General features: G+C 48.7%; 1 protein-coding gene across 1 annotated transcript in view; it reads right to left on the bottom strand.

Annotated features, from left to right (window-relative positions):
• Positions 1–15894, bottom strand: part of IGDCC4 (immunoglobulin superfamily, DCC subclass, member 4) — a 96498-nt gene that overhangs the window by 15808 nt on the left and 64796 nt on the right. The window contains exons 7-17 of the mRNA XM_014946089.1: positions 14532–14687; positions 13609–14019; positions 12469–12633; positions 11132–11269; positions 9579–9749; positions 8838–9071; positions 3874–3981; positions 2837–3020; positions 2032–2159; positions 1125–1295; positions 487–624 (exon numbers count right to left, since the gene is read on the bottom strand). Coding sequence (XP_014801575.1) covers positions 487–624; positions 1125–1295; positions 2032–2159; positions 2837–3020; positions 3874–3981; positions 8838–9071; positions 9579–9749; positions 11132–11269; positions 12469–12633; positions 13609–14019; positions 14532–14687 — 2004 coding nt within the window. The remainder of the gene's footprint in view (positions 1–486; positions 625–1124; positions 1296–2031; positions 2160–2836; positions 3021–3873; positions 3982–8837; positions 9072–9578; positions 9750–11131; positions 11270–12468; positions 12634–13608; positions 14020–14531; positions 14688–15894) is intronic.

Raw genomic sequence — 15894 nt, 5'->3', positions numbered from 1 at the left:
ACCAGCTTCACTAAAACCAGGTGATGCCTCTATACACATAAAGGAAGAAGATTACTTGGCAGTGATGATTTAGAGCAGCTTAAATCAAAGTGACATTTATGCACATTCATTAATTCTGTGCTACACAGGTCTAACAGAAAGGCAGCAAGATGCAGGTTGCACGTGCCCTCCCCACAGGAGCTGGGATGGGGAAGAGAAATGAAGTTCTTGAGGACAGGTTCTGGAGCTGCCTGTGGAGCCACACGTCTGAGGACCCTGCCAAGACCCTCTGCACTGGCCCACACACAGTCACATCTCTCAGCCCGAGCGGTGACACGGGGCCATTGCTTGGGGAACAGAAATGCCACTGCTGACAGATCACAGTCTTCAGCAAAGAGACTCGCTTCCTACACCAAGACAAGGGGGAAATTCCTACCAGACAATGACAGATCACAGTCTTCAGCAAAGAGACTCACTTCCTGCACCAGGACAAGGGGAAATTCCTACCAGACAGCTTCTCCCGGAGGGTGTGCACATCCTTCACGTTTGAATAGGGACCAGAGCCCACCACCGTCTTTGCTCCCATCTTGAAGAAGTATCTGGTATCACTTTCCAGGCCATGCACTTCAGTGCTGAAGATATTTCCTAATCAAAAGGCAAGTCAAAAGAGGTTTAAACTGTGCAGTTGCAAGAGTATTCAGAGGCTGCAGCAAAGCCACAGTGGAATTCTGTTAGACCCTCAGAAATGAGGGGGTTTGTGTCATGAGCTCTAAGAGGTAATTCATACACCTCTTCGGTATTAACAAACTTGCTGCTGATGCTACAGAGTGCACGTGGTGTTGCTGGAACACACTCTCCTGGGAATTACTGTATCTGCAGGATATTTACTGGATGATAATGGCTATTTCAGCCCTAAACTTGCACGATTTCTCAGTAATCCTGTCCCTGGACTCTCCTAGATGACCAGGAGCAAGGCCTAGCACATGCTCCAAGAAAGCTGGCAGCATGAGCTCCTGAATGTTTATGTGCTCAAAGTGAGTAAAAAATCAGGATAGCTGGATGGAATAACCACGGCCCTGAAGGCAAGGAAGGTGACAGGAGGAGGAGAACCTGGTGGGGTATTATGGTACCCCGAGGAGGCTCACCTTCTCGCGTCAGCAAGGTCCACATGTCGTCAGGCTGGGTGTTGTTGGCGTTGTAGAGGATGAGGTACTCCACGATGATGCCGTTGGGCTCAGCAGGGGGACACCAGTGCACCTGGACAGCGTAGGGGTTGAGTGGGTGCAGCCGCAGGTCAGATGGAGGGGTTGAGGGGCCTGAGAGAAAAGTAAAGACCCAGCATGAACAGCAGAAATGAGAAGAAGCAGCCTGAGGGGCATGCTGAGTGGTCTGTGTCTTCTGTGAACCCTTCTCAGTGGTGCCACGGTGATGTTTTCAAGCATAAAATCCCCAGTGACCTAGGTGGCCAGACATCTCCTCCAAACAAGCTGTGGAGAGCACAGAGGGGAGGCTGCTGAGCCCAATACAGGGCATTGTGGCCAACCAGCCAAGGGAAACATGACAGTGGTCATGAAGCCACACAGCTTTGATGCTGCAATGTTGGTCATATTTGAAAGAATGTCCCTAGCACACCCCTGTTCTAGATGATCTTTAAGGTCCCTTCCAACCCAAACCATTCTATGATTCTATGATTCTGCTTCTCCTTGCTTTCCTCTCCATCCTAGTTCCAGCTAGGAGCAGGACACCACACCTTCAAAGCCCACAACTGCTGCTCTGTGAAGCTGAGTGCCAGAGCTCTCCTTGATGAGCAGGATTTCTCTGAACCCAGAATTAATCCCAGAGTAACATGCTCATCTGTGTTTAGAGAGGACCACTCCTTTGATGGACTTGAGAAAGCCACTGGCATGCTTGGCACCTCTCGGCCTTTTAATTACACCAGAGCTTGGAGATGATCTGAGATCACCACATCTCTCAGGGGCACATCAGGAGGGATTTGATGGAGATCCAAGAAAAGCCAGGAGAAATCAGGGTTCAATTCCCATAAATACTCACGGTCAGGAAGGGTGAAGCGCTCCACCACGCTGCCGAAGGGCCCATCGATGCCAACGCCGTTGGACTGCACGGCAAACTCATACCTGGTGTAGGGCTTCAACCCACTGATGAGAATGTCTTCATCCGAGCTGCCGAAAGAGGACATATTCACAAGGCCATGAACACTGGATGGTTCTCCCACCAACTGCCACCTTGGTAGCTTACCAGAAGCACTGTAAGAGATTATCCTAAGTCCCACAGTATTTGATTTTTCATCTAACGCTTCATCTCCTGCAGTCATGTGAATGCAAGAGCACTCAGGTCCCAGCTACAGAGCAAAGGAGGTTCCCAGCCTCCAGGACCTTGTGATGTACTGGCAGAGAAAAGCTTGAACACACAGCCTGGTTATAGGCTGAAAACCCACTCAGGAATTAGGATTTAAAATACACCCCCAAATGATTATAACTGCTTAAACGCGAGCAATTTTTAAACCAAACTTGTAAGGACCATCTCACAAACCACGAATGCTTTGAGAATGGCCACAATTTCACTTGGCTTTGTTATTAACAGGGAAAAGAGGATGTAAGGTCTGATCAGAGCACAGAAGATGCAAAGACCAGTCTGTAAAGGATCCCCTGCTATTTAAGTCATGGAAAAGTCTCAGTGCCACATTCCACCAGCTCTGAATGTACCTGTGACCAAGGCAGACCCTTCCAGCATGTGAAACACACAGAATTTTGCTCAGCACCAGAACCTCCATAAAGCTTCCCCCTGCCCTGTGTTTACTCCTGTCATGAGTGATACCTGGCAGATGAACCCACTTTACCTTGTGTAGTAAGTAACCAGAGAGGCATTTTTCAGGCCCCAAGGGCTGAAGCGCACGGTGTAGTTGACAATTTTGACTGTGGTGAAGTCAGGTTTCTTCCACCTGAGCCATATGGAAGTTGAGCTGTTGGACTCTGCATAGACTTGGACTGGAGGCAGCGGAGGACCCTTCTGCACAGGGGGATCTATGGTGCAAGGCAAAAAGAGAAGAGATGTGGCGACGTACGTGACACTAAGGCAAGGGACAGCCACCAACATGGCAATAAAATAGGTCTAGGTTGTAAAGTCTGTACTGATAATGGTGGCCTCCAGCCTACGTGACACTAAGGCAAGGGACAGCCACCATGGACACAGAAAACAGGGAATAAAATAGGTCTAGGTTGTGAAATCTGTACTGATAATGGTGGCCTCCAGCGTAAGCCTAGATGCCCGGCTTAGTCCTTCTGTGCATGCAGCAGTTCATGCTTCTCCTCACATGTGGGAAAGATCACAATGAGGATCTACACCACGGTGGTGGGGTGCTACTGTGGAGCACAGGAGGCCAGCTGCAAAGCCACCCACCCAACAGGCCCACACCCAGACTGTTCACCATCTCACAACCAACTGGCAGAGCTGAAAAAGGGGCCCAGGTCTTCAGAGCTTTTACTTTCTTCCTAACACTGCACAAAGCCTGGCATGCTGCTAATTCATGCTCTCAATTCTTTGTAACATAAGAGATGAAACCCAGGTGATTTGGTATCTCCAAGACCATCCCTGAGCCACCACTGGGGACAGAGGGAACACAGTGAAGGGTCATCCACACCCAGTACAAGAACCACCCTCATGAGAAAGGGGATATTTTGCTCCTTTCTCCTCCTTCCTGAGATAATTCCTCCAATGCTATTTGCAATGACTGTCAAAGGCAGTTTCATTATATTGGGATCTTCACCATTTTTGTATTGTCCTTCAAGTTCATCTTCTGTAACTTTACCTCTACCCTTCCTTTGAAACCACATGCCAAGCAGAAGAGACAGACAACAAATGAAGAGCATTCCTCACCTACTGCTGTCGCAGGTGCCTTTTCTGTTTTGCCCTTCCAAACAGCTGCATAACCATCTTCGTGCTTATTGAATGCCACCAGCTTCACCTCATAGAGTCTCCCAGGAGCTGGAAAAATCAATCAAGGTTTGTCTGGGGTTATTTTTGTCACCACCTCTCCCCAGTTAGACATGTTTTCTTTGATCTGACCAGTTTTTCTCATCATCCAAGGAAGCAGCTTAAACAGAGTTGTAGTTGCTAAAATACATCAGGCTTTTCACGTTCAAATACCATCTCACAACTGGTGCACGTATTGTCATGGCTGCTCTCTAATTCTCCCCTCACTTTTTACAGAAATCAGCAGCTGCAAATGGACTTGCCCCAACCACCAAGGGTTAACCAGTGTCATGGCCTGTAGCACATCATCTCGGGATCTCCTGACTTTTCTCCCTTGCAAACTACTAAAGGAACCTACACAGGATGACTCCTCTCTCTCCCTCAATGCATTGCTTATTCCAGGGGAGCGTGGACACCCTCTCCTCTCCAAAATGCACCTCCCATTTCTAAAGTCCTTTCTGATTTATCCCCTGCTGTGAGGATCTTCCTTCCAGCAAGTCCTCACGCGCCCCGTTAAGTCACTGTCAGCTTTTGTTGCACAGTGACTATTTTGCCTCCACAGCAGAGTTTCTTGATTTGCAATTAGAAAAGCAACAGCGCACACAAAGCCCACACCAGAGACCTGTGGGTCCATCAGGTTCCATGGGGAACATCATACTTTGACCCAAACTGAGCTGCAGGACAGGATGCCCTGTCTCTAAGCTCTGCTGCCCTGGTCCAAAATTCACTTCCCTCTTTCCTCTGGCCTTTCCTCAGCTAAAACACTCCTTTGCTGCATTAAGTGACATCTGAGGATTTTTTTTAATGGAGATGTTTAATCAAGGAAACAACTTGGGAGATACAAAGTTCTCCAACAAGCTCCTCTCTTCAGCAGCCAGCCCATTCAGCAGCTCAGCGAGAGCAGTCCAGGCTGTCTTTGGTTGCCTTGGCTGCAGCGCATTGATGAAGTTTGTTAATTTGGGACGTGCCTGTTCATTCCCTGCCCTGATAGATCACTGCTCTCTTTGCCAGACAACGTAAGCAGAATAAAACCTTTCTTATTGATGCCAATTTTATTATTACTGCACTGATTACGCTCCCAGAGGCTAATGGTACCAATTACCAAAGGCTTTCTCTGCTCCACAACACATGTTCGCGCTCAGAATATAAAAACAGCCCAGCCACATTTTTCTCCCTGAAAGAATCCCAAAAGCAAACAGAGTTTTGTCTGCCTCCGAGGCAGCCTGATCTGCATTTCCACACTCTCCAGCCACAGGAAAACGCTTCAAATCCACACGAGGGGGAAGAGGCCAAAGGGTGCTCAACTTCCAAATGGCTGAGACCCCGGGCTTGGTGGAACAAAGAGCCCCAGAGCCCGTCTCTCGCCAGGACACACACTCCACCTCCTGGCTGAGCCTTTGGCTGGGCTTCACTGGGACAGGAGCTCACGGCAGATGACGCGATCCAAAACCATGGGGAAGAGCTCCCAGATGTGATGCAGCTGTGGGCAGAATGAAGTGAAGGAAAGGACAAGTCCTTCATCTCCATCCCTGGGTAGGATCAATGCAGCAGCCACTTCCACGTGAAGCCAGAGGAGCTCTACTACAAGATCAAGCAATTCATATTCTGAAAAGAGGGTTATTTTGGATTTCCCAGTCAGAGGCTTGGCTTCAATTTTCATACACAGGCCCAGATGTTCAAGCTCTTAGAACATGCAGACATAAAGCTCTATCAAGCTGTCAAGAAGCTAGTAGGCAGCACGAAAACAGATGTATTTCACTGCATTCCATCATACATTAAATATAAGCAGAATAATCTAGTCCAGATCATTTCAAATCACTAATCTGGATGACTGTGTAATATATCCAATACGCTAAATATGTTGTTTCATTCAGTTTTTCAAGGTGTTCGTGTTGGCCAGATGCCATACGCCATACTTTCCTGTAAGTGGGAAAACACCCTGATCTCCAGGGAGTCACTCCCAGAGGAATGCAGCACTCCTCCTTCACGGGAATGTGGAAGACAGGATCAGATCAGGATCAGATCCTTACCGCTTATTTTTCATGGAAATTACAGCCCTGGTAGTTGCACACCATTACAGAGACCAAACTGCTAGAATGTAGATGGAAATAAATGAGAATTTCTCAGGGAAAAGCCCTCCTGGTGATTCAGGATGGCTTCCTTTTGATTTTGTGGGCTCATGAAATTGCTCTATTTCTTTCGTGCCTTTAAACAGCTGCCCACCTCTCTCACAGGATTTCAGAACATACCTCTCAGACAAGACACAAGGCATGTCATTAGCAATATCGCTCTAAGGAGACATGGTTTGCTCCAGAGGAAAGCAGGAGCATGGCAGAAAAGTCGTCTTTTATTTCAGACAGCTCAAATGGAGATAGCTGGGACAAAGGGAAAATCAAGAAAGCAGATGTTGGGGGTAAGGCAAAGGATGAGGAAGCCTGAAGGACAGAGAAGAGGAGAGAGAATCCACCTCTGTCTGAGGTGTGCCTCCAAAGGAGCTGTCTCCCCACAGAGTGCTTCCCATCTTGCTCTGCTGGGCTCCCAGGAAATAAAAGAAAAAAACCCAAGGAAAATAAGGAAATCAAAATCGAGCTCTGCAGGAACAAGCAGTGGGACAGAAGTTCTGTCTCTCAGGCCACCCCAAACCAAGAGGGACAAGAGCCTTGGCTTCAGTGACACTGCAGAGATGTGGAGCCAAGGGGCATTTAGTGACCACGTTGCAGCAGTACGTACCCTCCAATGGGGAAGCTGGACCTTGTCTGCACTGACCCAGTATGCAACCACGTCTTGTATTCCCAGTGCCCTATCCTGGGATTTCCTGACACCATTTCAAACACTGGAACAAGGTCCCTGGAGTGGTGGTTGATGCCCCATGCCTGTCAGAGTTGGACCAGATGAGCGTTGTAGATCCCTTCCAACTGAAATTATTCTATCTCTTTACCCAGTCTGCAGTTTCACCCATGACACCTCTTCAACAGCGCACCTCCAATGGGCCAGCCTGGGCAAATTTCCTTCTTCCACCAGAGTACCATTCACCAACATACAGCCCCCTTTCCCTGACATCCAGAGATACTCCCAGGAGACAGAATTGGGTATTTTTTACTTGTTTTTACAGAGGGATCTTGGGAGAGGTTTCCGCTGCTGTGCTTCCCAGGCAGACATCCATGAGCTGGGAAATCCTTGTGGCTGATCCCAAATCAGCCAATGTGCAGAGGTGTAGATCATGTTAGGGCTGCCAACCTTTCCCAAGGTGTTACCCACTCTGCCTACAAGCCCCCTGATGCAGATATAAGTACCTGCACAGGGTAGTTCCCTGCCATAAACCTAAACCCTTCTAAATTCCAGTCACTCCTCCTCTTTGCTTTATGTCCAGACCCCCTGCCTTTCTCATCACAGCCAGATTCCTGACCTCTTCCTTTACCATGCGCGTGCAGGAGCATGTCATTCACCAGTGGAAGGGGGAGAAAAGAGAACATCCACGGCTGGAAGAAACCCGAGACTCTCTTCCTGACACGATGATAGCCGATACACAACCACCACATCATAAGGAAACCATTAGGGCTTGACGGATGCCCAAATTTAAGGAAGTAATTATAGAAGAACAAGCAGCCTTCTCAGCATCACCGTGCCAGAGCATTTGGAACCAATTCAGCCCAGTCCCGAGCCCCTCTGCTAACTGCCTTGCCAGTGGTTAGTGCAGCGCGTGATGATGTTCACATGTGGTTTCCACGGCGCAATAATTACAGACCTAAATTCTTCAGAGAAACTCATAACTGTTAACACCCTCGCAGTGGCAGGATGGCTGCAACATGGCTGGAAACCTCCTTAGCGATGACACAAACTGTCTTTCCAGGTACTGCAGCCTGACCTTTACACCATACATAATATATACGCCAGACGCGTAAGATGAACCAGCAGGAGAAACACTCGCCCGCAGTCTCAGCTCGCTGGGCAGTAACAGGGATGAAGCATGAAGTGGGGGGTGGAAGAACCCTAAGAAGCAGAATCCTGTTTCAAGGTTGCATCTGCCACGACTCTCTTCTCTCTCTCCAGCCTGGATCAACGGGCAAATCAACTAATTAGTACGATCAGATGTTAGAAACGTAACTCCTATGTTAGAAACGTAACTCCTTAGGAGAAACACCAAGCACAGGCAGATCTGACTGTAGGACAGACTTGCTCCCCAGCCACGGACACTCAGTCTTCTACCTCTTTTCCCATCGGGGGAGGTGGAGGAAAATACTGACCCAAAATTAGCAGACTGTGAATTAACCCATCTCTGCGCTTTAATAAAGATAGATTTTAAACAGCATTCAATTACGGAGCTTCTTAGAAATACACAGGGAAAGAGAGATGATTGTCCTGACTGGAGACACTCTTTATAGTGACACAATTAACAGGGAAAGAGAGATGATTGTCCTGACTGGAGATTTTAATCTAGCCACTCTTTATAGTGACACAATTGAAAAACCATTAATTGTTCAGATCCACTTATTAGCGTATACTAAGTATATTAGTAGCCCTTCATTAAAAATGCAATCCCTGCTACACTGGTGCCAGAAATTTCTATGTTTTAAACTCTGCATAAAACAAACTTCCCAGAGCCCCACTGCAGAAATGATTTTGGGTGCTCTTAAAAAGATCTCACACGATCCTGGTCTTACGTATCTGCCGTAAAGCAGATAACTGAGCCTTCCACTGCAGAAATGATTTTGGGTGCTCTTAAAAAGATCTCACATGATCCTGGTCTTTATGTATCTGCTGCAAAACAGATAACTGAGCCTCCTGGAGACATCCCAGGACTGCTACAAAGCTCGAGAGACAGACCCTGGGTTTCCACACTAAGTGCTAAGAAGATGTAAGCAGCTAACCTAGTCGGGTCAGCTCGTACTGCTTCACTTTCTTCTTTAGTTTTATGGGTCCTACGTCCCAGCTCTCATCTTCAGCACCATCCAAAGGGCTTTCATCACTGGACTCCTCTGGGCCCACCTCTCGGTAGTAGAGTTTGTAGCCAGATATCTGGGCATGGTTGGCTGGGGGCTGCCATGTTATCAGCAGAGACTCCATCTTCGCTCGGACTTTTAATTCTGTCGGGGCAAATGGAACTGGAAGAAAAGACAAGAGAAAACCATTGAGCCACTTGTCTCCATTTCCTTGCTCTACTGAACTCCTCCTGTCCTTGGCATTGAGGGAGGGGTGTGAGGAAAGGCTGTCCTGTGAGTGGGATGTCTCCTCTGTCTGACAGAGTGGTGCAGTTACACTCTACTGTTGACATTACCAACCAGGTGACACAGGAAAAAACAATGTCACAAAGCCACTATGGGAATTTCTCAATGTATTCTGAGATAACACCGTCTTTAACCACTGCTGGAGCCCGGCTTGGGCTCAGATCTGTTTGGCAGAATTGTCTATCTGCTCCCAAATGTCATAACACTGGGGTTTGGGGCTTTGTTTCTATTTTTCTTTCAAGAATTTTCACAGCTGATAAACAAAAAGATAAAATCAGGTAACAAAACCAACAGTTACAATTCCCTAATGAAGGCAAACATCTCCGATCACGCCTTGAGTTCCCCAATGTCCTGCACACCCCACCCCGAGTCCCAGCCTCCTACCATGTGTCTGGTTGTCTCTGTCAGGGGTCCGATGCTGAGTCCACTCCGAAGGGGCCCCGTAGCCCACGCTGGTGCTGGCTGCGATGCGCACTTTGTATACCTTGTTGGGATGGAGCGAGTAGAGAGTGATCTGGGTCTCGTTTCCACCCACTTCAATGGAGGTAACCTGATCTGCTGGAACCAAGGAGACACCATTGAAAACATGGTTCCCCCAGTCACAGGGAAACACATCTGAGCAGCCACAAAGCCCAGCAGCTTGGTTTTGCCCAGTGCAATCTCACACCACAGGATAAAACTAGAACTAAAGACCAGGCAGAGCTGATATCCTGCCTGACAATCCCCTTCATCACCTTCCAACACCGAGCCTGCCCAGAGGGGAGCCATCAGAAACCTTCCTGATGTGATGGCAGAAGGTGAGCACAGCCAACGGTAGCTGATGGTATGTTCCAGTGCTCCTCATTGCTGTATTTAAATCCTCACTTTAATTTGAACCAGAACCATCCAGCAGTGCTACTTTCTGCAAAATTCACACCTTCACCACACCAGACTGAGGTTTTATCGCTCCCTTTCCAGCCCACCCAAGTTCATAAGGGAGATAACAGGAAATTTAAACTGAGAATGGCCTGGGATTTTCACCGTAACAACTAATTGATCTTGCTGAGGATTCATAGTGCCTGTTTGGTGAACGAGGTCTTGCCTTTCAGCTTCACCTGGTGTAAACTCAGCTGGGAGCACCGTCCCTGCTATGTAACAGCATATTGCTGAGTGTGATCCCTGGACTGCAAACGTTTCCAAGGTTTTACGATGCCACAGAGCCACGTGCAGGCTCAGGGCAAAAAAAAAAAAAAACAACCCAAGAGCCAGGAGTCACAGCACAGACTGCTAATCCAGATCAAACACATGGGAACATGTCCAGCACTTCATCACACTCGCCTTCCTTCTCCGAGTAAGAATCATGACCCTGGGAAGTGAGAAGCTGCAGAGCTTTGACGGTTTTAAGAGCAAATACCCCGAAGGATTTGCAAAGCAAGCACATGTGGAATGGGAACAGCCGCATCCAGCAGAGGTAAATGTTACCATCCCCTGCTGAAGGCTTCTTAGAGTGTCTGACAATATAAATAAAATCAGATAAAACTCAGCAATAGAGCAACACAGCCTGACCAGGACACTTGCTTTTTTTCCAGAAGGATCACTTTGATTAGACTCCATTTTAAAGAAATCAAACACATTTACCCTCCTTCCCCATCCACCACAAAACTCTTCCCTCAAAACACAGTGCAGATGGCACCCAAGGGTTCCTCATGCAGACATTCATGGGGCAGCACAAACACACAAGCGTCAGGCCATTCCCCTGGGGACACAGGCTCCTTCAAAGTCACAGAAAAAGGCATCTCGGGATAGTGTGAAGTGACCAACAACAGCAGAGCCAGGATAAGAGAGGGCTGTTCCTCTTCTGGGTACAAAGGGGTCCCTCCATTTTCAGCCTCGCACCTCCTCCCCTCGACACAACATGCTGTTAACACTGCTGGAGCAGAAGACACAATCTCCCTCACCTTCCTTGAGGGTGCAGTAGTCAATCTTGTACTTGGTTATCTTGCCGTTACTCAGCTCTGGAGGAGGCGGCAGCCACGTCACACGGATGTCACCAGGAGTCATGCTCGACAGGGACAGCTGAGGAGCAGCACTAGGAACTGGGTAGAAGCAACAAGGAGAAATCAGCAAAGTCTGGGACAAGACCTCTGCCAACTCTCTGAGTTGGCTGGAGGCCACTACCTGGTGGTGACAACCTGTCCCATGGGGAACCAATACCCTACAGCTTTCCAAAAGCTTGGAGCACCAGTGGGGTGTCCGGGGAGGGGAGATGGTGAGCTGCTCAGCTTCAACAGCCTCATCAGAGCCTGCTGGCTATACCACACTGCTCCTGTGTCCACTGCAAACTGGGCAGGTTGGCACAGAGCAGCTCATCAGCCTCCACCATACTACAGAGCACAAAGGAGACACTAAAGGAAATGGCTCACAGACCAAGAGACTCCATCTGGGAATCCTCATTCCCTCAGGAATCCCAGCTCTGTGCCACAGGCAGCTCTCCTGCTTTCAACTCAGCTTTTCAGGCTTCAGACACACACACGTGGGACCACGCAGTTCGCTATGTCAGGACTATTAAAAGCACATCATGCACCCTGCAGCACAGCAGGGGCTTGCACGAGGTCTGCCAAAACCATCGCTTCTTGCCTCTGTCCTGCAGGCTGTTGAAAGCCCTACATGTCCTCCCCTGTTGGGCAGCTGTCCTTCTGGCACTCTGCCTCCACTGCTCGCAAAATGCTACATGATAAATGGTAAAATCAACACAAACTATTGGCTTTTAAGGGATCCAACCTCAAGGCTGCTCCCAACCCTACAAATTGCAATAGATGTCTTTCTTTGGAGTTGAAATCAGGTTTGGCCCAGAGTCGAGTTTGGAGCAATATCACGTTAGCCAGGGGAAAGCCCAGAGGAGCTGACTGCAGATCCTGAAGGATTCTTACAGGCCCCAGTGTCAGTGAGATCACTGTCATTATCGTCACCACACCAGACCATGTTTATTTTTTTTTGAAGGGCTTCTGGCAAGAAGCGAAAGCCCAGAGGAGCTGACTGCAGATCCTGCAGGATTGTCACGGGCTCCAGTGTCAGTGAGATCACTGTCATGATCTTCATCACCCCAGACCAGGGTGTTTATTTTTTTGTTGGTTTATTGTTTGCTTTTTTTTTTAAAAGACTTCTGGCAAGAAGTTGTAGGAGCAGTAGGTTTATGTTTCTAGGAGCTGATGCTATTCTCTGTAGCATATTCAATGCTCACCATGGAACAGACCCAGAACAGTTTTTAGGCACCAGTACCCATAATTCAACGCACCATCCTCCAGGGTCTGAACAATAATGGAAGAGGACGTCCTGCTGGCTCCGAGCTGAGAATATGCCACCACGTAGAAGACATAGTTGGTATTGGGTTCTAGGTCCTTGACTTGCAGCTCAGTGGTATCGTTATTGACAGCAAACTGGTATTCCACGTTATCTGTTCCTAGAGCCAAGGAAACACTGATCAGCAGGTCAGTGAACTGCCAAGACACTCCTCAAAAAAAATGACTTAACTCACAAGGTCCACAGTGTAAATCCATCTTAAAAATCACAGTGTCTTCTCCCATTTCCCCAGCACTTGCACAAAACCCGTCTCTTATGTGAATTCTTTGGGCAGAAACATTCAATGCCGCAATGTTAACATCTCCATTCTCCTCAAAAAAAATGACTTAACTCACAAGGTCCACAGTGTAAATCCATCTTAAAAATCACAGTGTCTTCTCCCATTTCCCCAGCACTTGCACAAAACCCGTCTCTTATGTGAATTCTTTGGGCAGAAACATTCAATGCCACAATGTTAACATCTCCATTTTGACTCAGAATCACAGAATCACAGAATCTTCTAGGTTGGAAGGGACCTTAAAGATCATCTTGTCCAACCGACGCAAGCTCCTTTAATCCATGCTAAAGCAGCTGAAGTTACCAGCTTCATTTTCAGAGGAGCTCGGCAACAGTTCAGCAAGAGCATTGGCTTGCTGGCTGTTTGGGAAGACAGACCCCAAGAGGCCCGAGTGCCCCACTTCAGATTCTGGGTGTGAATAATTTAGTGATTACCCCTGTACACAATGTAGCTGTTTAATACCTCCATTAATAATCACACTCTTTGCATTTAAAATCAATGCGTTGGAGGAAAAAGTAAAGAACAGAAATAAATTTCCAGACGTGTCTGGTCCCACTAGAATCCAGACAACTCAGCTACATGGATACACTACTGCTGGTCAACAAGTTAGGAAGTGTCAGCTAATCCATAGGGACTATTACAGGCTGACTCTGAGAGAAAATTCCTTTACCTGCAATGAAAAGGGCTAAAATAACGGGAATTGGCTCACGTTTGGCACTAGCTGGGAAAGAAAGTCAACCTGTGCCTCGTGTCTTGAACCTGCAACAGAGCTGTGTTGCAAAGGCAGGTAAGACCTACCCGCAGCCCGCTGGTAGTGCAAGGAGAAGCCGATGATCTGCTCGCTGTTGTGCTCTGGCCTCTCCCAGGACACCAGGACTGTGGTGCTGGAGAGGGACACGGCCGACACCTTCTTGGGAGCGCTGGGCAAACCCTCCCTCACGATGACCGAGAGCTTGGCGGTGGCACAAGCCATGCCCAAGCTGTTCTCAGCCACGCACTGGTAGTAGCCAGCATCCTCCAAGCCAATCTGGTTGATGACGAGGCTGCCGCTGCTCTGCACCTTCACCCGCCCGTTGGAGAGGATGGTCTGGCCGTTCTTCAGCCAGTGGATGGTGGGGGCTGGCTCACCCTCTGCCTTGCAGACAAAGCGAGCCGTGCTGGCTCGGGTGCGAGAGATGGTTTCAGGAGCCTGGGAGATGCTGGGCGTAGCTGGAAGGAGAAGAGGATAAATTAATGCAGGAAGGAGGAGGAAATGATAGCAAAGCAAATCCCTTCTCCTCCCCGCTCGGCACTATGTTTTATTCAGTAGCAGCTTTGCTTACAAGATAGGATTTGCCAGGCGGACTCTAGAGGCTTAATTTAGACTCTGTCCAAAAGGAAAAATAAATTCTGTATCAATCATGCGCTGCGTTCCCTGATCCTAGGCTGTTCTCCCTGCTGGCTTCCACGATACTGAAAGTTAATTGCTGATAGAGATTTCCACGGGGGAACCCCAGAGAACAAGAATAAGGCATAAAATGGCTCAGTAAATACAAGGAACTAAACCCCAAATTAAAGAGGTGACACTCCCACCGAGAGCTACCCCAACCCAGGGCTCCTGCCTCTAACCTGGCTCCCATCTAACCCAGCTCAGGCCACAAACACAACTTCTTGGAGATGTCCTGGATGTCAGTCCAGGTAATCCACAGCTACCTGGAGCATTTCTCCTGCTCTCTACTCACCAAGGACCCGGAGCTCAGCTGCGGCTGTAACGAACTGCCTGGTCTGGGGTTTGTTAGCACGGCAGACGTACACCCCTGAGTGATGGGGCTGGCTGGAAGGAATGAGGAGATTTGTCCGGCCCAGAACAATCACATCTGTGGAAACCGGCTTTCCATCTGCAGGAAAAAACGTTCACAAATGTGAGAGGGAGCCCCAAGCTGCCCTTTAAGAGGGCCCGTAAACAACATGTCTACTAGGGCCAGGATCCCAGCTAGGGAGCAGAGAGACCCCCAAATCCCAAACCCCCAGCCCAGAGGAGGAGGATTCCTGCTGGGACACTCCTCAGTGCTTGACCGAGTGTCAGCCAGCCCAAGCCAACACTGGCCAAAAGTTTAGTTTAGCCTCTAAAAACTGGAAAAGTTCTGTTTTGGATCAAAATAGTCTCTGATGCCTCAGGTATGCCTGCAACGAGAGCCCCTAGGAACAGCAGATTGAAGGGAAAGCTATTCTAACATGCATTTTGGAAAAGCTGCTGGATCAGCCTGCTGACCCCAATGCAGGAACGCACACACACCTCCCCTCGCTCGATAATGCAAACGTCAGCAAGAGCACTCAATCACTAACAACTCAGGGGTTCTTCCCTCCTCTGGGTCCCAGATGTGAACCCAAATTTGCTGAGCTTCCCAATTCATTCTTTGGCCCCAGCTCGGTTCCTGATTTGTAAGGTTTCAGGACAGCATCTGGTTCTCCAGATCTCTCATCTCTTGGGGCTCTGGTGCATGGGTCAGAGACATGGGCCGTGAGCTGCCCTCCTCCCATTCTCCTGGGGAGATGTTCAGTGCTGCTGAGCAGGGAAAGAGGAAAGGGTGGCTCTGGCTCCCTGGCTGTCCTTCTACAACGTTATGGACAAGGCTGGTGCTGGGCACTGTTTATTCTCAGCATTGCTCTGATGTGAGAAACATGAGGACCATGACGTTGGTACCTCTATGAGTGCAGGAGGGCAAAGCCAAGAACTGGGGACAGAGCATCAGCAAGTACAGTCTGGCTGAGGAATGGCTCAGGTGGGAGGTGAGGAACCCATGGCCAGCTCTGGCACAAGTTAGCAGATCAGGAGAAACAGCCAGAACCTGTTCAACACCAGATCTTGTCCCTCTCCACCTGCAGATGCACAGATGCCCTTCAGACAGCAAAAATTCAGTATTCACCTGCCTTTGGCTCTAACAGATTCAGCTGAGCCTGTATCTCAAGTCAGGAGCAAGCTCTCCACCTCTGCTGTGAGCAGCTGCATCTACTTAGCACCATCAGCAGGGAACGCAGCTGAGATCAGACCCTCTGCCCCCTCCATCCATTTTGGGGGTCTTCAGGTGGCCTCACAGTTCAGTG

Source organism: Calidris pugnax, unplaced genomic scaffold, assembly GCF_001431845.1.
Source record: "Calidris pugnax isolate Ruff unplaced genomic scaffold, ASM143184v1 scaffold134, whole genome shotgun sequence".
In the NCBI taxonomy this organism is placed as follows: domain Eukaryota; kingdom Metazoa; phylum Chordata; class Aves; order Charadriiformes; family Scolopacidae; genus Calidris; species Calidris pugnax.
The sequence above is the reverse complement of the archived record's forward strand: the minus strand, read 5'-3'. Positions and strand labels throughout refer to the sequence as shown.